This window comes from Folsomia candida, unplaced genomic scaffold (genome assembly GCF_002217175.1).
Source record: "Folsomia candida strain VU population unplaced genomic scaffold, ASM221717v1 Fcan01_Sc018, whole genome shotgun sequence".
Taxonomy (NCBI): Eukaryota; Metazoa; Arthropoda; class Collembola; order Entomobryomorpha; family Isotomidae; genus Folsomia; species Folsomia candida.
This window is the reverse complement of record NW_019091210.1, coordinates 1344205-1366419: the sequence shown is the minus strand read 5'-3', so window position 1 is coordinate 1366419 and position 22215 is coordinate 1344205. Positions and strand designations below refer to the sequence as shown.

Genomic DNA, 22215 nt, shown 5'->3' with positions numbered 1-22215 from the left:
GTAATCAAGCGCCAAGTTCAACTGGTAACACACACACACACACACACACACACACACACCACTGCACAATTCTTGGTTCTGATTACTTTTACTGCATGGGCATCTCGCTAACAATTCAATTGGTTGCGAAGCATTGCATTGAAGTTGATATTCATGTTGCGGCATCTAAAATCAGTTTTTGGGGCTTAGGGATTCCAGTCCCGGGATTTCGGGATTTTTCAATTTGTCATTCAGAATGAAAATTACTTATAATTCATTATTTTAATAGCGGTTTTACATAATTTTAGGTTATATGATTAGTAAGAAAAAGTTTCGATGAGCACAACCAGGCAAGATTGATCCTGAACTCGAAAATTTAAATTTTAAGCAATATTAGTGGCCACATCTAACTCGTACATTTATCTAAATTTCAAAATCTGCAAGTAACATTTGTAATACAAGATGAAACCATAAATTTTCTAATCTCGATGTCAGATTATAACTTGAAGGAACAAATAAACCTTATTTTCGGTATAACTATAGAATCTGAAATCAGTTATGATCAAAAATGCTATCATGTTAGAAGTAATATAAGGCTGCATGAAGGGCATTTTGAACATGGTACATATACTTATTTAAATTTGAAATTTTTGAATTGCCAACTTCCTTGTCCAATTGAAGTTTTTGAATATTAATTTTAATGCAATTTAGGCCAATTAATATTGATATTTGATAAACGTGAATTTATGCATTTCGGGTTAACACGCTGGCAAATCCTTGATTAATTAGTTAAGTTTTCTGGAATGAAATTATCGAACTCTTTCCTCACAGCTCTCCAAAATAGTGAACGGAAATTGGGCTTCCACAATACATCGAATCTTTAAATTTGCCATAGCAGGCAAAACAATATAATCACTAATTTGTATTTCTATCGTACATACGTATGTATTTTTAAAATACTATTTTGTGTAGGCCAGAAAATAGCGTACTGTATGTATACTAGTACTTATGCAGGCACAGATCCCAAAAACACAGAAGTAGGTATTATAAATATGCCCAGTCTCGGTACTTTTTAGAGCCATGTACCTTTTTGTATACCCGAATTTGACTAATTTCAAGTTATAAGGTTATATTTAAATTTCGGGAAAAATTCCCGGGATTTCCCGGGATTTTTCACGGCTAAAACCGGGATTCCCGATTCCCGGGATTTAAAAAATCGTCCGGGATTGGGATCCCTATTGGGGCTGCGCTATTCTGATGCTTGCCGACGTTTAAAGACCGTTTTGAGAACGTATAGAGAACGTTTTTAGAACGTTTTGACTCGATCGGTAGAAAAGCCCTCTAGCGGCAAAAAAAACAACCTGGTACCTGAAAGTTCCGCTAGGTAGCGTTGGACAGCAAATTTAATAAAGATGGGGCAGTATGATACACGTAATCGAGTGAAATGCTTTGAGAACGTTTTGAGAACGTTTTGATACTTTCTTCGAAAAACGCCCTCTAGCGGAAAAAAAGTGCAACGTGGTACTGGAAAGTGCCGCTAGGTGGCGTTGGCCAGTAATTTAAATAAATATGGGGCAATGTGATACACGTCATCGAGTGAAGCGCTTGGTTCAAAAGGTAACACACACACACACACACACACAACTTTGCACAATTCTTGTTATGATTATATCCCATACCCGTTGGGGCGAATTGGGACAGAATTGTGTAGCAGAATCCTTCAAAGTTCTTAATCTTGGAGGGAATTGTAGATCTCTGGCGTACGCCGGGTCTAGCCGCTGCAGAAAATCTTGACTTTACCATAACCGGGTTTAACGGTGTTTGGGGTTTCTCCTGACAAGTAATTTTGTCAAACGTGTCGCCTCGGTCCCCAGGAAAGGGTGAGTTTAAATTGGTGATGAAAATACTCAGGTAGCACGTGCTTAGCAGCATTCCCACGAGGAGCCAGGGATAGCTTAGGATTCGAAAGGGTAGAAAAGTGCGCAATTTTTTCGGAAGGTGGTTCACTTCGTCGATCAGGCAACCGAAAAAGTATAAGAATAATTTAAGAGGGTAGAATTGTTTGTTTGAAAGGTAAAATCCTAACGAAAGGAGGCAAGTTGATAAGAACAGCATGATAAGTGTGACAATCCAGACGATTAGGTCGTACGGAGCGAAATACAGCGAAAACGAAATCCCTCTCGAGAAGTGTGAGCAAGAGAAAAATGAGAATCCATGAAAAGTTGTAATAACAAATTGGTTATTGTACTCGTAATCAGCCATCACTGCTGAACTATCGTAAAGATACGTCGGGTAGAGACAAGCTTCCGTGAAACTTTCGTGGTGGGAGCAGACAGCTCTAACCATTTGTGCGAAATGTCGGGTTGCATTTAATTTGTTTAATGCCATAGATAATAAAATTTCGGAGATTGGATGTTTTCCAGAATTATCGACCCAATCCTGCTCCATTTTTGTCGGGTAGTTGAACGGAGTGAACAAAATTGTATCCTTACTTAAAATTGTTGCAGTGCAGACAAAATGTTTTAGAATCGGAAGAAAACCTTTTAGGTAACAGGATTTCACCTTATTTTCAGGGAGAAATAATAACACTGATAATTTCACCGGGACTTGCAGATTAAACGAAGAAGGTTGTGCGTACAGAGGGGAATTCGTGTAGGATTCCAATATTTTGTAGTTGCTTGGAATTAAGATAAAGTGAAAAAAATCTGGATAAAGTTTGAACCTGTAGTTTCGGGTTACTTTAAAGAAACCTTGCCGTTGAGCAGTAATCCAATATCCTATCGAGTTTTGGTAGGATTTTGTATAATTTGGCGAATTTATGGTGACAAATAAAATGACGATTTCGCACAGCCAGCCTCTATTTTGGAGGATGTCAAGTGTTCGGTGGTGACTGATTGATTCATGTGGAGGGAAAAAACTGGTATGAATTTTTCGTTTCGTCAGTGTCATGGGAACGTTGAGGGTAGTTGGTAGTTCAGAGGTTGAGATATTGTTGAAAACGATGTGGTATCGACAGGGGGCGTGGGGCGATAGGACAGACGCCAAATTTATGGTAGGTAATGACGCGGCGGATTTTAAACAGTAAATTTACAGTGTAATACGATAGGAGTAAAGTTGCACAGAAATGATTTGAGTATTTCATTTTTCCGGTGGCACAAAATTGTTCATTTTTAGCGAAGTGTGGGATTGGAATGGAGAATGAAATTTATTTTCAACACGAGAATATGAAATAGAAGGATGATGAACTTTATTTGGTTGGATCAGAAAAAGTTGAAGCAATCAGATTATTAATTGTAATTTATTTAAAATACGTATCTATGTATGTATGCTTTCCTAAGCTTGTCACTAATGCCACGACTTATGTTTGTACATAAGTATGTACACCGTGAATTGGTTAAGTAGCAAGGCTTTAACTGAACTATTTTGGGTCTTATGTATGTATGTTATTTGTATACTGGAATTAATATGGATATAATTAAATCCCCAAGTTACGTAGTGCTACATATTATCGTCATCGACAGTCTAAGAATAGAATCTTAGTGCGAGCGTTTAAATTTGTTTAATGGTCTTGAAACTGTGTCAAAATGCATGTTTGTTCATATGAGTAACAGCTTATATAATTTTTGGCATTTGTGGTTATCATGTCATATTAATCGCTTTGTGGCTTTGGTTAAGATTAAGGATGTAAAAGTAATTAAGACGATAAAATAGGGTTGTGAATAATGATAGGTTTTTGTAATTAGGAATGTATTCCAATAAACGGACGGGTTAGCGTATGTATCTAAGTAAAAGCTAAAAACTCTGACAGATATTATTAAGGTTACATAGAGTACCTTGTCTGCGCAGATGTACATGGTATTATAAAAGTCGCAATTTGCTCTAATTCTTAGTGAGAATTTCTTACCTATTTATGTAGATGGTAAGTTATTAACTGGCAACACTACACAATAACGGTTGAATATGGCTGCAATTTAAAAGTCGGTACTGCGTATAATATCTGCCAGTGACGCATTGATTATTTAATAAAATTAGAAACGAACTTCATTTCATTTCGAATCTACATATTTCCTCACAAGAACAGGTTAACACCGATAGAAACGAAGAAAACTTTTGAGTAAGATATTCCTACGTAACAAACTGGTTCATGTTTCTATTAAACGGAAACTAGAATACCGTAAATACTCTATTTATAGCCGGGGCTAAAATCCAAAACTGGGGGTCACGGACCCGGCTACAATTAGAGACCGGCTATAATTAGAGACCCGGCTAAATTTTGGTCCGCCCAAAATTTTAGACATTTTTAGATGTTACAAGATTCTTACAGTGTTACAGTGTTACAGTTTTTTTATTTAGCAAGATATAGCATCAGTAACCAATTCACTTAAAATCTACATCTTTAAACGAGGTTTAGCAGTTTTTTTTACATTTTCTGTCATTATTAATTTGAAATTAATAGGTAAAAATTAGTAGTTCAACTCATTCGCTGATTAGCATAATGTTCAACATTTTTCTTAAATGGGCTATGAACGGGGACACAGCGGACAAGACAGGCCAAAATTAGAGACCCGGCTATAATTAGAGACCCGGCTAAAGTTTCGAAATCTTGGTCTCTAGACCCGGCTATATTTGGAGACCGGCTATAATTAGAATAGGGCTATAAATAGAGGTTTTACGGTATATGTGTATAGAACTACTTCATTCGACATTCGACTAATGTTTTGTGCTATCAAAATTGTATAAGTAAAATTAACTCGTGGAAATAAACAGGTTTCAAAAATCGCCATTTGAATGCATAAAAAAGGGAAAGTTGAGACACAAAAAAAAATTAAACTCAAAACTTCCATACAAGAAAAAGTTAAGTAGACCAACCTCCGTATTTTGGCTCTTCCCACAGTGTAATTTTAGTCGTACAGTGGACCGTGGTAACAACCGCGAGAATAATGATGTAAAATTTTGACATGATTTTATATATCCCAGGAATTTTTAGCATTGTTTTCTTCTTCATGTTTATGGACTCTGCTGCAGTAAAAAATTACTACAGAGCAGTTCACTTTTATAGGCCAATGGGTCAGATGCCATGACTCAGCTTTAATCCAGAGAATTAACGTGCTACATATCTCACATAATTCTGATGATTACAAATGATTGAAGGCATAATTAAGGCTTACCCTCACGCTCGGAGGAGAATTTCGAGCAGGAGTATTCTCCTAGTCTCATCCTTCTCTCTCGCTTTGCAGAATACATGGAATCACACATCTCGGAACTTCGCATCGACCCTGTGGGGGGGAGGAGTCGATCTCAGGGAAATGCATCCTCCGGTGTTTAGAATTTGGTTTTCTGCGTCTGATGGTATTTTTTTCAAATTTTTTGGACTGGCGCAAGGTACACTTATGCCCCTTACCATCAAGTGATGTAACCTTATGTAGACTGGTTGAAGACGTTGAAGAGAAATTCTTTTAAATAAAGTTTAATAGAATTGAATTGAGTAAAAATTCGTTGAAATTTGATCTTAATCCGGCACCTAATCTGTAAAGGATTAGATATTTGGGTAATTCCTAAATACTTGTTTCGTGGTAAACATAACTTTACATTAATCCTGAAAAAGGATTTATGTAAATAATTGATTATCATAATTCGTTTTTAAAATTACTGTCTGATAATGGAGAGGCGTGGAGGGATATTTGTATTTTTACATGCGGTGGGGAACTGTGGAGACTTTGTGCGGATAATAATAGTAAAGATAGAAGGAGAGTATTTTGATATTATTTCAAGTGAAAGTGCAAGAAGGTCCATATGTATCTAGCTCTGTGGGGACATTGTGCCATACATAAAAAGCATACATACGGACCGTTTGAGTGTGCAAATGCTGAATGAGTATGGTCAATATGGCAAGAAAATCCATTGATTCGGTGACGTTAAAAGTATGTTGCGGTCATCTTGCAGGGGGAGGGATTTATTAGTTTTAGCAAAGCTCGAAGAAACTAAAAAAAACTCGGAACGCAACATTACATTTTATTAAGGAATGTATGCATTTTTGGCAAGAAAAGTTTCAAATTTTGCAATTGGTTGGCATAGGAGAAAGTCCTCAAAATGACCAGAGATTTTAAGCTGCGGAAAAAAATTTGTAAAAACCACTGACCTTCCAGAAACAAAAATTATCTTGTTTCATAACAACAATTTTTCTGCACCTTATTAGTCTTCCTCCCGAATTAAACCATTTCTTATATAACGAGCATAATTTATGTCGACTGTTGTCGTCAAAAGGTTCAAAGAGTATGCCGCATTAATCAAAACGAGCACCTGCAATTTTTCATTTGACATACATTCGTCCAAATGACGCCACACAAAAGTTTATCCATGCACATTTAGCAAGCAAAACTCTTTAATTGTGTCGCGTTGGAAGCCGCACTTGGTAATAAAAGAAGAAGAGCTTCTCCGTTACAAAAAATTCCAACCCAGTAGCCAAATGGGTTAGACATTTGTTTCATTGTCAAAGTCGGCATGGGAAGGGGTCATACAAAAAAGATGAGAACACAAACTTTTGGAAGATTTTTTATGAACTCAATTTGTTGGTAATGTTAGGTTACTACACTCTAAACAAATCTAATTAAAATTTAAGGTGGTTGAGTAAAATCTGCAGTGACTCATTTTTTTGTAAAAAGTTTGTCATATTAAAGTTAAAATTTATCCAACGCTGTAGAATTTTTGCTCAACCTTGAGGAAATTTTACGTTCATCGGGTACATTTTACACAAACAGTTGTATCATCGCAAATTTTACTCAACTTTATTTAGAGTGTATCCATCTTCACATTTGTTGCTTATCGTAGTAAATTTGTTATCTGCTGATACCAAATTTGTTTAAGAACGCTGTTGTACAAATTTTTACTCCGCCTTGGCATTACCAGTTTCGTAGGCATTGTACATACTATCAATCGGTAACAATCTATTATCGTGGTGATAAACTCACAGATAATACAAATGTCCACTCTGGTAGTTACTAGAGACGAGACTTTGACAAGTACTCAAATACTTTTTCACCGTCTTTTTTGCACATCCCGTAAATTTAGGCAGTCCCACAATTTGTCTCCACATTCGTATTGTACATATGTACATTCCTTCCTTCATTCGAGTTCGGAATGCATTCCGGACTCGTCGTAGCATATTTATGGAGTGGCACGTCATAAATCTCACGACTCGATTGTCTCCCCCGGTGGCATTGCTAGCACCTTAATAAATACCAGACGCTCTTCTCCGTCTATTTTCGACTTCAACTACAGCGTAGATAATGAACTTATGTATGTACATATCTGCATACGTATAAATAAAGACAGACATACGTGAATATGTACAATTGTACGAAATGAAACAACATTTAGAATACAATAAACTATTTAAATGGGAGGTTGAGGAGCCGTGTAATGGACATTTTTATGAGACACATTCCCACTCAGGGTGTCGCAGGGGTGGGAAAAATTACGAAATTTGACTATGTGTATATGTGTATATTCTCACACAGAAGACACGACTTCACCATTATTCGTAGAAGATATTTTCATGTGGACAGAACTACACAAATTCGCTATTTCTACGAATTAATTTTGCAATTAGGAGTTATCTCGTATACAATATATGCAAGTTTCTACTATAATTTTTGGTTTACAAAATCGTGCAGTTTTCACAGATTTTAAATTGTTGCATGTTCATCATTTCCACCTACAAGGAGGGTATTAATTATGATTGGAGTTCACACATCCGCATTGCAACATATTTTAGCAAATATTTTGCAAATTAAATACTTACATATGTACTAGCCTTGGAAATGAGCAAGTTCGCAAATGAATTTGCAAGTAAATTTTTTTTACGGACGATGCTAACAATGTGAAGTAGTAATGAATACCCTCATTGTAAATAAATGGAATAATAATTAATGTGTGATTTTATTTTGTAAAATCCTTCGTTTCATGGAATACGTAAATGCACCAGAAATATACGTCACGAACTAAACGTACTTGTCGTCTATGCCCCAAAAATATTTTACGTCCATGCACCAACGGAACCCTGTTGCTAGGTGTTCCACCCCATTAATTTTCCATGCAACTATTGGATTACAAAGAGCGTAAAAGTGTTGGATTATTTTTACCACCTTTTAACTCTCGTGGTATCATTATTTTATCCGCTTAATTCATCCACAGCCACGACACAAGAAAGGCTGTACTCCCAAAAAAATATATTCGCACTAAATATTCCTTTACCACCTATTCATTTATTTTAAGATCATAATTTCATAAACCTGTGAAAACTTCATAATTATACATAAATTTTAATTTCAACAATGTCTCAACCAGAAAGAAGTATGTACAACCTTTAATCTCTGTTCCCAAAATTTTCCCCAACTTCACAAACTTTAGCAAATTTTTCATATACAAAATCTCTGTGGCATTTAGTAGAAAATTTTCGGCACTTTGTATTTCATAGAAGTCAAAGTTTGCAAAGTGGCCTCGGTTTACATTGTTACAAAATCCGCGCAAATTTTCGTAACTTTATAAGCTGTAACGAATCTCTAGTAGTGAAAATTTTCAGGAACCATATTGAAACTGAAAGAATGGGAGTATTCACGTCAACTTCGTAAGCATCGTAAACGTGGCTTCATAACCATTTCTTCTCAACTTTACGACATTTACGAATAATTACGATGCGACAACCAATCGATCGCCTTATTTTTTTCTCAAAAAATGCGACGCGAAAAGGAACCCAGTTTCGTCGTTCGTTTCGTTTCTATTTTTCGCAAATTCGTTGTCAAATGAATATTTATTTCTCCTCTCCTCTCATCTTCAGTTTCTGTATTTTCATATGTATGTCGTTCACGCTACAGATTTCGTAAACACAACAAAGTTGTGAAGATGAGTTGCGAAGCGATTTTTTTAAGTGACGTGAATATCCGGAATATTTATTTTTACACTATCCGAAATTTCCTTAGTCCCAAAACTTGCTCAGTTTACAGGATTACAAAATTTGCACCACATCGAAACATCTCTAAAATTGAGTTCTCATTTTTCTTTCCCAGAAATCAGTGAGATTCGCCAAACCGGATTCTTACATCACGCCGAACTCATCAAGCTCGCCAAACCCGCGGACCTTCTAGAATTCGATCGGGGTTTGTACAAGCACTGGGCTCTGTACGCGGGGGGTGGCATGGTCATCAACGTCTGTGGGGAAGACTGTAACAAAACCGAGGCATGGGTCCGCCTCCAGCCGATCCAATATGTTTGTGACCTTCACCCCGTCCCACGCTACAGACTGGTCAGAATCAACAACACGCCCGATGTCCCCGGCTGCCTCCTCAGACCCACGCCACGTCTGCCCGACAGAGCCATGGAGGAAGCCCGACTCATGCTTGATACCAAAGTCCCGTACGAATACGAGGGAAGAAACTCTGAATTTTACTGTAATTTGTGGAAGTTTGGTCGCATATTTTCGGAAGAAGTAAGGAAAATATTTTTTTAATACCTGGTAAATTTGCAAAAAATGTCAGAAATTTCAAACTTTACAAAGTTTTGCTACACTGACAATGTTTTTTTTTATTTTGCAATTTTTATTAAAAGAAACGCTGAATCTTACTTCGAACTGTTAAATGCGACAGAAAAATAGTTTCGTCTTACTTGTCTCATCTCTCTTTTTTTGTTTTCTTTAGGCAATGAAAGCCGGAAAAAATGGAATAATTTGACAACAGTGGTGGGACACTCAAGCACACCAGTTTATTTATTGTAATTTTTGAAGTAATTGTTTGCCTAGTGGTGAACCATTATTTTTTAGAATAGTAAAGAAAATAAATATTTTTTCGCAAAATTATATCATTTTTTATATTTATGCACACAAATACAAATGTCAGGAATGCATCACATCTGAAATCATTTACATATATATTTAGTTATTTACATACAGGGTGGCCCACTGAAACTGTACCTTAAATGAAGCGCTATAGCTTCAACAGTTTTCGCGTTACGGTATTTTAGTAAATCTTAGTCGAAAGCCAGTTAATTTCTGATTAGAAAACAGTTTTTAGTTTTGGAAATTTCCTGCCCCCGCACTAACGATGCGCTGAAGACACCGCCTCGAGTACTCGACTCAAGCACGCACTGAATCTGTGGATAATTTGTTCCGTTCCGAGGTGAAAAATTTTTTCTAAGCCTTCACACTTCTACGAAGCTTAGAACACACCTTTGCCCCAAACTTTGACCACATTTCATATTCTGGCTATTCAAATCCAGAAAGGAGAATGACCATTTCTAATTGGAGATAAAGTCCGGAATTTGTTTTTTTAGTCCCGCTTATGTCGTTTTTTGCAATACTAGCTCGTGCTGAGTCCTGCTGAGAGGTCTCATCGATTCCATTGAATTGGATCTAGCTTAGGGGATACACTGCGGGCTCGAAAACATATTTTAAGAAATTTGATCCCCCCACCTTCCCCCCATTTTCAACAAAATGCAGAGGAATCACTACAATTAGCTCCCACCTGCCAAAATCATCACAAAACCTGGATAATGTGACTTTCTGACCTTTTGTCTATATCGGGGGATGTCTTTGACCAATTTTGCGTAGACTAGTTCAACTCGTTTGTTAAAAGATTTTTCCGATGTGAGAATCTCCTCATTTGTAAAAAGAATCCTGCTCACTTTTTTTCAGCGTACCGCTTGAGGCGACTGCTGCATTTATTTAATCTGGTTTTCCTTTGAGGGGTGGTCAGGATGTGGCAAGTACCACATTTTCAAAGCTTTAAGCCTAAGCTTCAATTTGAGCACTCATTGGATAATTTGAATCGACACCTTCAGTTGTGAGCCCGGTTTCCGTTGGAATTTCGCGAATTTCTTCGGATTCCAGATTTCAGCTCCTTGATGATGGGTGTGGTCATTAGAGGTTTTCAAAAAATTCTTTTTCGACTGTTCTTAGTCGATGCGGTCCCAATGAACGTTTTTATAGTCAGTTGGAGTAAATTAAAGTGCACGTTCTATTCCTGTCACGCTTTTCAAATTCACCATTTCTCGTCCCATTTTTTAAGTAAAAAATTATCGCCACCCACGTCGTTTCAATATTTTCCCTGCTGGAGTGCTTTGCAAGTAGTTACAAATTGATTGGTGTTATGTATGCAAAATCGCATGAGGAATCCAATGCATTTATCAGATTTGCATTATCTCCAGCGGTTGAAAAGATAAGCGCTAAGTACAGCTACAGTGGGCTCAGTATGTACATATTTGGTATTTTTTTTTTACTTCTACCCAATTATCTAACATTTTAAGTAAGTCTGGTTTATGCATGGGCCACACTTTCGTCAAGTCTGGGACAAGTAAACTTTTCAAATCGGGGGAATGACCAGCGGCGTGCATGGGGAATTAAGAGTTTAATGGTTTAGACATGACTCTGGCTTGCACCGTACATACATACATACATACACTCTAAAAAATCTGGTAAAATTACCCGGCGGTGACTAGATATATGTGACTCTAGCGACATCTTAACAAACTGCTTACCAATACACACAGTCACACATAGATAGTAAATTTATTACCACTCTGATAATACTTTTTTACACCCTGGTTTCACTTATGTGCAAGTTTCTTTATTAAATCTTAGTATAAAGTGTATCGCAGAGTATGTGTGAAAAAAATATGTATCACAAAAAGTATCGAAAAATCTGACTACGCAGCAGTCGCACAAATAAGTCCCTAAACTTAAAAAAAACGCAGAAATCGCAGAAAAACCCTGGTTTCACTTGTCACCACCTAGGTAGCAAATTATTTCCAGGGCGGTTAATCAGATCTGATAATGACGGTGTTACCGGATTTTTTAGAATGTACTTCATACAAATAGGATTCACGGCTTATGTAACCCTGGCTTGGGTCAAACTAATACATAATTTCGTGCAGAGACAATGAACAAAAATCCACACATCCTTATTATGTACAGTACATATATGTAATGAGCTTTTGTATAATTTTATTTCATATGAAGAAACATCGCAAAATTTTCATTTACACCAGTCATACATAAAAATTTATTTAATACAGCATAAGTTCATGCTGACGTTTCAATGAGACCAGAAATGGGGTAATGCACGTACATATAAATATTGAAAAGGTTCTAAAATAGAAAATGTTAAATTCTAGAAACATCTAAAATCTATGGTAACAAATTTTATTTAGTATAATAAATTGAGCACACATTTATTATTTAGTTTTTAATGTACTTAAAAAATTCCTCGAATCAAATATGTTTTCGTGGATAAAAGCATAGCTGAGCTGGATATCTGTTATTCATGATGAATCTGGTAAATTTGGATGGATTTGATCTGGAGAATTTGTAGTGAATCGGATTCGACTGAATCAGATTTGAAGATTCATGGACACATCCAAATTTGATGGATCGGATATGAAACTTTTCATAAGAATCTGGACGGATCTGAAACTTTTAAGTAAATTTGATTTTGGAAAATCTAGATGCAGCTCACTTTTAAATCAAGTCTAGAAATATTTGGATGCTGCATATAATTAAAGACATTTTATGCATTGAATTGTAAAGCCTGTGACCTAGCCAACACTTTCATCCTCGGACGATGAATCATCGTCTGTAATTGTCTCTACTTTATTCACTTGTTTATGCATTTCATTTGATAGATTTCGAACATGTGTCTGCTGTTCTTGCCGTGCTTTTTGTTGTCCCCACAGCTTGACTAGCGTCATATCAGGAGTTATTTCAGAGGATGTTGATGCCTTTGAATGTTGGTTTTTAATCGGGGTCTTAACTCTAGACCCCCGACTTCCCTTCATAATATCTGTAGGGGAAGACTTTTTAAAGTTCAAACTTCCGACCTTCTGTTTGGCATTGGGTTTCTTAGGTCCCGATAAGCGGCCTTTCTTTGAAACGACAGGTTCCTCTAATTGAAGGCCTTGAATTTCCAGTTGAATTAAACCTGCTGCTGTAATTTCACTCAAGCGAAAACTCCTTTCATCAAATTTTCCAGATCCTATGGTCACTGCACTTTGGAGTAATTTCCCTAATTGTCGTTTAAAATTGAAAAAGTAGGGAGTCTCTCTCAAAATAAAATTTGCTATTGCAGAACCGCTTAGAGGTTCTTCTGTATCTGAAAATTCCCACCATAAACGTTTCAACGTATTCCGAGCGCACACGATTTTATATTCTTTCGTCGTAACGTCAACCTGAGGTACTCGAGAGGTTAGAAACTCTGAGAAGTATAACGACTCAATATCTTGAGATGCGTTGGTCATCGCCCTCTTCATCACTTCCAGCCCAGCGGGATGATTTGTACCGAAAACTAAGTTGTACATGTGTCGATTATTTTTTTTACTCCTCATTCCGAAATGTAGTTTGTACTCGGCATTTAAATTTTGTTTGTAGACAGTTATAAAACGTAGGATACGATCAGACGGATTGAGATCTTCTCCACGAACTGCTTCAATCCACTTTTCTGACCCGACAAGTTGGGTAATTGCATCTTCACGGTTTTCTATATTAAAAAACCTATTTGCGGAGCCATCCATTACGTTGAGGAAAACCTCGGAGCTGGGACGGGCAAGTACTTGGTTCAGCAACCGCATTGGCATAATTTTTCCTGTTTAATGAAACAATTATCATGAGTAATTAATGTTAAGTCACTCTTAATTAAACTATCCGATAAATTATCCGATCACAAAGCATTACCAGTAATTGGTTACATACAGGGTGGTTTAAGTGTCACGTTACAATGGAAAATTTTTCAATGGGAAAAATTCGTAAATCTCCATTAGTTACCGAAATTTTGCCTCTGAAATTCAATATTTTCAGAATTTTGTCATCAGTGTTCCACAAGTTTTGATAAAAATTAATAAAAATCTCGATTCGAAACCTGACATTTAAACCACCCTGTATATCTCCGCCACCATTGTAGTACCGAATGGTACTTTGTTATGCTGGCACGCTTTTAATATTTGTGATAACATTACCAGTTTGGTAAACACCTATTACCTATTTACATAGCAAATTACGACTATAGTAGAAAAACACTTATTTACATATGAATATGTACATATCCATGTATGTATTCACCCAATGCTAAGAGGGTTTCGATTGGGAAAAACTAAATTAACACTGTTTCGGGCTATCAGAAGCAATTTCTTTCAAACTTGAAATTTTAAAAGGTAGGCTTGCTATTCGTATTTTCCATCAAATTCTTAGAAAATAAGTTGGTAATACTGTTCAATTCGAATAATCTTTAAAATTAACATGAATGGAAAATTTGGAAAAACAATAAAAACTTCAGAACTTAACATACATTTGTATCAAAATTTTCGGAAAAGTCATGGAAATGAGGAATATGAAGAAAATTCCAATAATATTGATTATTAATAAAGTAATCTTTCCCCTTCACTAAATACACGAGCCGGCATATTTTCCGATTTAGGCCGGTAAAAACAATTTTTTCCCACGTGCCGTGGGAAATTCTGAATGGAAAAGCGAAACCCGGCTTGGCAACTCCTCTACCAGAAAATTTTGAAGTTTTGATTACCATCATAGCCGAATGGGTCAGCGAAAAGGAATATAGGTGCACCAATAAACTCTGGGTTGTCAAGCAAACGGTCCATCTCTTCGACAAAGTTGCCATTTATGACCTCCCAGGTAATTTTATCTGTTGCATTAAAGAAATAATAAAAAAAAAACATTTTAATAATAAAACCTCTTAATGATTTCGTCAAATCATTTCGTACTTTTTCGCTTCACTGGAGTTCTGAAATCATATTGCACTTTTCCCAACTTTTCCTCCAGTGCTTTGGCCGATTTCGGATTTAGTTCAATAAAAATCATATGGATATCAACAACAAGTTTTTCTCCGTGACTATGGCCTAATACTGCTTTCAAAGCAACTGCAGGTGAACCATCCTCCCCAGACTTTTCGAATTCTCCGGTTCCAGCAAATCCGTCGACGTATAGAATTTTTTGATACAGTCTATACTCTCCATGTGACATCTTCGGTAGCCAAGCTGCAAATATAGATGTTTTAAAAATCACAACCCTGAATTAAAATGTTGGGAAGGCAAAAGAACATATTTCATTTGATTTGCGTCACAAAATAAAAAGGGGTGCAACGGGTAACAACGGGAAAGGAGTGTAAAAAGTCGATATCTTTGCGTGATATAATTTATTGACGTTAATTAATCTCAGGCGCCGTCCATAAATTACGTAACGCAAGAGGGGGGGAGGGGGGTCTAAGGCTCCAATGATATGTGCCTATGTTACACATGTTAAAGGGGGGTAGGGGGGGGGTCTAGAAAATCGCGATTTTTGCGTTACGTAATTTATGGACGGCCCCTCATCATAATTTGCAAATTATGACCAACGTCCCTGGCCAATATTTTGTAACGGAAACGGAACAAAATATATTTAGTACTAATCTTAATTTGATTAAACTCTTATGCTGCTATATAAATCCAGCTTCAAGTTATATAAAGAAGTTTGCAATTATGTGATTGTCTCTAGCAAAGGATCGTTAAAATGTGCATAATGTTTTATATTTGATTATAACGAGACACAGAGCTCGTACACTAATAAATTGAGCATGATATAAATTTTTCGTTTATTCACGTCAAATACCGCAAAATTAAAATCAATTACTTATTTCGTGAATAATTAAAATTGGAAAAAATCAAGGCTTATATTCCGAACTTATGTAGATTGATCCAATATATGTAAGACTTACATACATGAGATAACCAAATTGCAAATTTTTCATTAGTCATTTACTTGCTCATTACTTCTCATACATACGTAACATGTATGCTCATTTAATGGTCATTTTTGCAAAATGTGACATTGTGTTCTACTTACAAAGCCGTGTGCTAAATATGAGATATGACATTTCTTGATTTCGCTAAATCAAATATTTTTTTGGCGAGAATAATTTTCGCCAATATTGTTTTCACAAAACAGTCCGATTACGTTAAACTCATACCGTATTTAATTTGATACGGATAGTCGAAACTTTAGCATTTTAATTTCAATAAATATAATTAACTAGCCCTACTCAACCCTAATTAACTGGTTATTAATTAAAATGATTAATCAACCGAAGTCGTTAATTAATGAATCAATGAATTAATTTTTGTAATTAATTAAACCATCTCGACACAAACATACCCTGGAGGTATTTTTCTAGAATATAATGCTTCACGTGACCTCGATCCTGTTTTGCTTTGAAGTGTCCTTTATTTGACGAATGTGGCTGGTCCGTAGTATTATCCATTATTCAGGTTACGCTATAAGAGTAAAGATTCATTTAATGGCTTATGTCATGAAACTTCTTTAGAATTGTATATTTCCTTATATTTATGTAAGTATTTAGAATTTTTTCATTTAATATTTTTGATACTTATTCAAAGTACTTGGCATATCAATTAAATTTTAAATGTACTCGGAAGTTATGAATATTGGTGTAAAGAAATTGTAAGTTCAGAAAATTAACCTACAATAAGTTCGAAGTTAACTTGTAACTGACAGCCAGGAGCTTTAATACATACAAAAATTTTCAGATCTAACGGGTAGATCTAGTAGTATAATTGAATTTAAAACAACAATTTCATTTTTTTAATGTGCTAATCACAAGATTGGAGTCCATTTTCCAATTCGTATTTCTATTTTAAATTAATTATTGCATCGTTCATAAGTAAATCAATAAATAAATACATCTGTGTTTACTTACCTTATGAAAAAATAAATTAGTTGTTTAATTAAAATTCCTTCTAAACTGTGGATGTGATAAATATTGAAATACTTTTATTTTAGTGAATTCTACGGCAAATCATACGTTCTGTATTTGTATGTATTTATTCCCGGTTTATAACTCAGGAGAATGAGAGTGCACTAAAGGATACGCAATATTACGCAATATTGTGTGAAGAGGAGAAACAGAGCAACTCAACCCCATTCAATGCGAGAGTGAATTTAAATCCATTTTATGTAAAACGTATATGGGGCAGAACATAAACGTGCGATCGATTTCCGGAGAATTTTTCCTTCTACCCCTCGCAAATGCTCCATGCATAATTAACATTGGAAGGATAGGATGCCTTGACCTCTAACCCACTTCGATTCGATCACATGCTTTATGCACAGTCCCAATGTACCTCACACAGCAACCGGCCATTGTTTTATTGTTATCCGAAAACAACCCGCTCCTTTCCTCCCGCCCAAGAATTCCCGCTCGTGGACATCTCCCGTCTCCTCATCCCCTCCGCATAAAAATGTCCCGCCCGCAGCGGCGGAGGAAGTTGGGGGACATATGGGGACCTTAGCATCGTTAGATATGTAGGAGGAAGAGCATGGGAAAGATAGGATTTTTCCGAATTACCGTGGGGACAATTTCCCCCGTTTCCGCCGCTACTGCCTGCCCGAATTTTACTACAAACTGTATACCAAATTGGGATATTTCTTCAAATAAGTTGTAAAATGTTACTTACATATGTGTGTTTCTTATTCTCGTTTATACTAAATTTATTCATCTCAAAAATCTGTCCTGAGTGTTGGAACCGATAATCAATGTAGATCGATAAATAATTTGCAATAAATTATTTCAAATATTTTCGTAGAAATGTCGAATTCTACGCAACTGTATGTAGGCGTGTATGTATGTGTATGTACATATATCATAGACCAACATATCAGATGTATTTATGTACATAACAAACATTTTGGTATACTAATTGTAAAACATGACATGACATGACAAACATAACATGTTTTAATAGAATAGTACATGTTCGGATTGAATATGACTGCATACATATTTACATACGTATTCAAACTTGCTTTTCATATTAGTCCCTAAAGCAGGTCTGGTAAATATATGTAATTTTCTTAGTAAATTTTCACAGCGTTATGTGCGTATTTGACATATTCCTATTAAAACATTATAAGAAAACAATGATAAATTTTTTGGACTTATTAACAAAAAATTTTCTAAAAGACACATTGTGTTTTTACACGTATGTACATACTTAACTCTTGTCCGCGATAACGAGCATTAATGTTTAGTAATGCAGTGGAAATGACAAGATTACCACTCAGAAACAGGATGAAAAATTCACCAAATAATCAGAAAATGATAAAAAATTCGGTTGAAAATCATTATACAAAGTCATTAACATTACCAATATCGAGACATATTTTTGTTCTAATATTAGATATTTATTGCTTCGGTTAATCTGCCAGATTATATTGCATTTAAATTAAATAAACTGTAATGCATATTATTCTTAGTAAGATATCTAATGTTACAGATCCCTCCAATTACCAGCCTATTTTCAAATAGGAAGCTTAACATTGATTGCTGCACAGCCTTCTGGTGGAATTATTCCTCGCTTTTGGTCACCACTTGGGGAGAAAGAAACCCTAAGACGCCACATAGCCGGGTTGCCAATTTTGCAAAATTCCACCTTCAAATCCTCGGTCTCTTCAATAACTAGATTTTTAAATTCCTCGTCCACTGGATGCTCACTTTTGAAATATTTCGGAAAAGACATGTCCAAACCGATACTGTCACGTTTTGACATTACCCAATCTTTCTCATCCCTCCTTAATGAAGCAATGATTTTTCGTACGGTTTCATCAATGGCGGATGTCTCTTCTTCGCTGGACAAACTTAGGCGAAACCAGTGCCTCTGAATTCGCAGTAGGTCCAAAATATCATCATTGTCGAAGATGCAAGGAGTACGCAAGGTCAAAGACTGTAAGTATTTTAGCCCAAGGAAAACTTTCAGAGTGACGTTGCTCGAATAAGTCGTCTGAAAAAGAAATACATACATTTAAACAAAACATGATTACTATGGCATTTTGCAGATTTTGTAAAACCGGTTTAATACTAGAAATTATCTAGATCTATTAAAACAAATCCGTTTTAAATTTGTGGTAAAACTCGGAAACCAGTTATCGATTTTTAGTGCCACAAACCGTTTCCAAGCTAAATTTAGAATTGTTATAGTTGGGGTAAGAATTAATTGTTCTGATGTTGCCAATTTCATTTTAAATTTTAGTTTGTTTTATGTAAAATTTAGCTAGATATATTTTCAAACATTTTTTAATGTGCACTGAAGCATGTTTTAAAAACCGGTGTAAAGAAGTTCTGCACAGAATCGAAAAAAGGTTTTATCAAAATTGGATAAATCAGAATAATCTAAAACCAGTTTTTTGTATTCTTTCGGTTTTGGGTGCTCTAATGATTACCTACCCAATAAATTCATAAATAAGTTACTTACACAATAAGTAAAATCTATCAGCTTCGGAACACTCTGGGAGATCCCAGCCCAGAAAGAATCCATCAAAATTAATCCTTGAATTTCCAACTTTTGAAGTTTACTTCCCTCCGGAATTATAAGATTTAGACGGACTTCGTTCATCTCCGTAGTTACTTGCAATTCATCCGGAGTAATACACAATTCCGTCAAATGTTCGAAATCACTCTCCAAATTTAGTGTAACGTCATCATTTCCCGCCAAACGGTCAAAGTTGAGACATAATTTCCTCAAGTGTTGGAACTGTTTCAACTCGTGAATCATCCATTCATCGGAAAGATTTACGTTTCTGATCGTTAAGGATACAATGGTCCAAATCGGGTTGGGATTATTCTTCATAACCTTCGCGGTGAATTGATACGGGAGCTCGTTTCTTGGAATATCTTGGGATCCATATTATGTGTCATTAATTGCGTTAAGAAAATCAAAGTTCGGCGAGGTTTTTAAGAACTTTTCGAAAACGAAGCGGGGCATGGTGTAGGGGAAGTTTGTTTTGTGGAGGATTAAATGGCGCTGGGTTGGGGTCACAGAGGTGACAAAATCATCCCAAATTTGAGCGTGTGGATGGTGCTCCTTTTCTAAGGGTGCATATTTAAAAAATATGTAAATATTAACATTGGCTGACTGACATTGATTGAATATTACGTAAAATAACAATTAAAAACTGACAACGCTTTAATAATTTACCAGTTTACATTATACTTTTATCTGGTACCTAAGAACTCAACAATTATTACCACTAAACGGTAATGAATCCATATATGAATTACATAATCTCATAATCTTAAATTCACAATGACCCTGGCTTCAAATATGCTTCTCCGTTCGTCGCACAATTCCATGATTGGCATGGCAACGATTGCCCTATGCGACAATTTTTAATTGAGCTACGAACAACGAAACTACTTATTAACCGGGCGTAAGTTGTAACCGTTTGGTAACGATTCATAACCATCTTATCCATAAAGTTTTGTATAATATACTAAATTTGTCAACTTACTCTCACTATCCATCATTATTCGTACAGAATCCTCCTCCTTGCTAAGTTCGTTCGTTGATCTGGAAATCCTCAAGGAGAAACATTGCAGTCTAGGCCCACAATATTTCGTCACGAGGGAGATGATCCGTCCATAATTGTTCCAACCGAATTTTTTCGAAGCCTCATCGTCCAGATCAGCCTCGATTTGGAGAGACACCAGTTTAGGGCATTTTCTCAAGGTTGCCTCAAATTTGTCAATATTTGCCAGTTCGGCAGGATTGATGAAAAGTGTGACAGGTTTATTGTCAAGATTGAATAATTGATGAATCGGCTCCCTGCAAGAATTTAGGGGGACGGTGAAGAAGTCTTCCAGCTGAGGGGATGTCGCCAATATTTTGTAGCGATCCATATCTTAGATGAATATTACGAATCATGAATTTTTGTAATGTACCAAAAAAATATTCACTCTTAGAAATCCAGTATTAAAATAATTCCAAGTGGTAGACTCTAGCAATTAAATAGCTAGATATTAAAGTTTTACCATTTATAGGAAATTTTCTCACACCAGTATAATTTTAATACCAAACGGTAGCAACTCTAATACGGAGAAATCAATATATGATTGATTGATGACTCACAAGTTGTTATTCATGACTATATTTATTGTCTGATTTACACTAAAAATAGATTGAGTAAAGAAATTAACGAAACTATATGTCTGACTTTACGAGGGTTCTAACAGTATATGCAAAAAATAACTTCGAACTTACTCCAAGATTTGGTATTGGGCAACTAAATAGATGTGAATTACGGACGGATCACGAATTGCATAAGTCTGCAAAAAGGTAATGGTTGGAGCAGCAGAGCGTAAACTAAACTGCCAAATTGTACCTGGGACTATCGATTTATGGAGCAAAGTTTGTCCATATGCCTATGTATGTATGCATAGTGGAACGATTTCCCTGTCAAGATTTATTGATCGGAAGAATTCGTTTAAAATATTTAAGTAAGTCGACAAAACAATTAAAGATCTTTTATTCACCAGCCGAAAACTTCCCCAATTCAATACAACCCTCCCAATGTTAACCGAACCATTATTCATATGTACTTGGTCCTATCATATTTATACGCTAATCAATTCTTATATTCAATATCTATATTTATATTTATGACGTGGTTATGTATGTATGTACGTAGCCCAGCGTCATGTTCAATTGTTGGTGCCAGTAATTTAATAAGTACATGCTTAACATGCGGTGTTTTCCACAAGTCTATTCATTATTTACAGTAGAGTGGCATATGAATTTGTGCCTTAGAAAATAATTAAATATGTTTTTCATGTTACATTCATGACTTTACAATGATAATTTTACAATAGAACCTAACTTAAACCTAATTGTACTTAATTAAACATATTTAATTGTAATAATGACTCAAATTCAGTAAAACATTTAATTAATATGGCCAACTAAAGTTCCTGGTTAATAATTCATTCAGGGGATTAACCCGATATTACATACGTTTAGACAAATAATTTGCGTGCGAAACCGGGCAAAGTTCAAGAATACGACACATCTTAATATTTAATTACCTTGCTATTTGAAATGATTAACACACATGTATACATATCAAATATCCATTTCAGTACAATGATCGAAAAACATGACTTACGAAAAAAAATTCATTCAAATCGTGGATAAAAATTATATATGGATATCAACTATGTATAAGTATGGAAATTTAAGATCATTTGAAAGGCAAAATCATTTTAAAATTTTTAAGGGGGACCAAAAAATTATGACCACGTCTATATCGTCAAAAGAAGACATGAAGCTGTTTGTCTCACACAAAACTCTTGGACCACAAGAGGTGTCAAGGCTTCCACAAAATTATTACCGAACTCCAGTCTCAACGGCATTAAAGAT

General features: G+C 35.6%; 2 protein-coding genes across 2 annotated transcripts; one reads left to right on the top strand and one right to left on the bottom strand.

The window, feature by feature from the left end:
- The first annotated feature begins 8147 nt into the window (after window positions 1–8147).
- On the top strand, window positions 8148–9829 carry LOC110857328 (phospholipase A and acyltransferase 1). Its single transcript, XM_022105938.2, has 3 exons — window positions 8148–8331; window positions 9045–9463; window positions 9672–9829. The coding sequence occupies exons 1-3, from the start codon at window positions 8313–8315 to the stop codon at window positions 9702–9704; spliced, it is 471 nt and encodes a 156-aa protein (XP_021961630.1). The 5' UTR covers window positions 8148–8312; the 3' UTR covers window positions 9705–9829.
- A 2122-nt stretch (window positions 9830–11951) lies between these two features.
- LOC118438055 lies at window positions 11952–20827 on the bottom strand. The gene is made up of 7 exons (XM_035857758.1): window positions 20312–20827; window positions 19276–19889; window positions 16725–18804; window positions 16163–16281; window positions 14737–15009; window positions 14538–14657; window positions 11952–13604 (listed from the first exon to the last, which is right to left on the bottom strand). The coding sequence occupies exons 4-7, from the start codon at window positions 16266–16268 to the stop codon at window positions 12562–12564; spliced, it is 1542 nt and encodes a 513-aa protein (XP_035713651.1). The 5' UTR covers window positions 16269–16281; window positions 16725–18804; window positions 19276–19889; window positions 20312–20827; the 3' UTR covers window positions 11952–12561.
- Between the last annotated feature and the right edge of the window lie 1388 nt (window positions 20828–22215).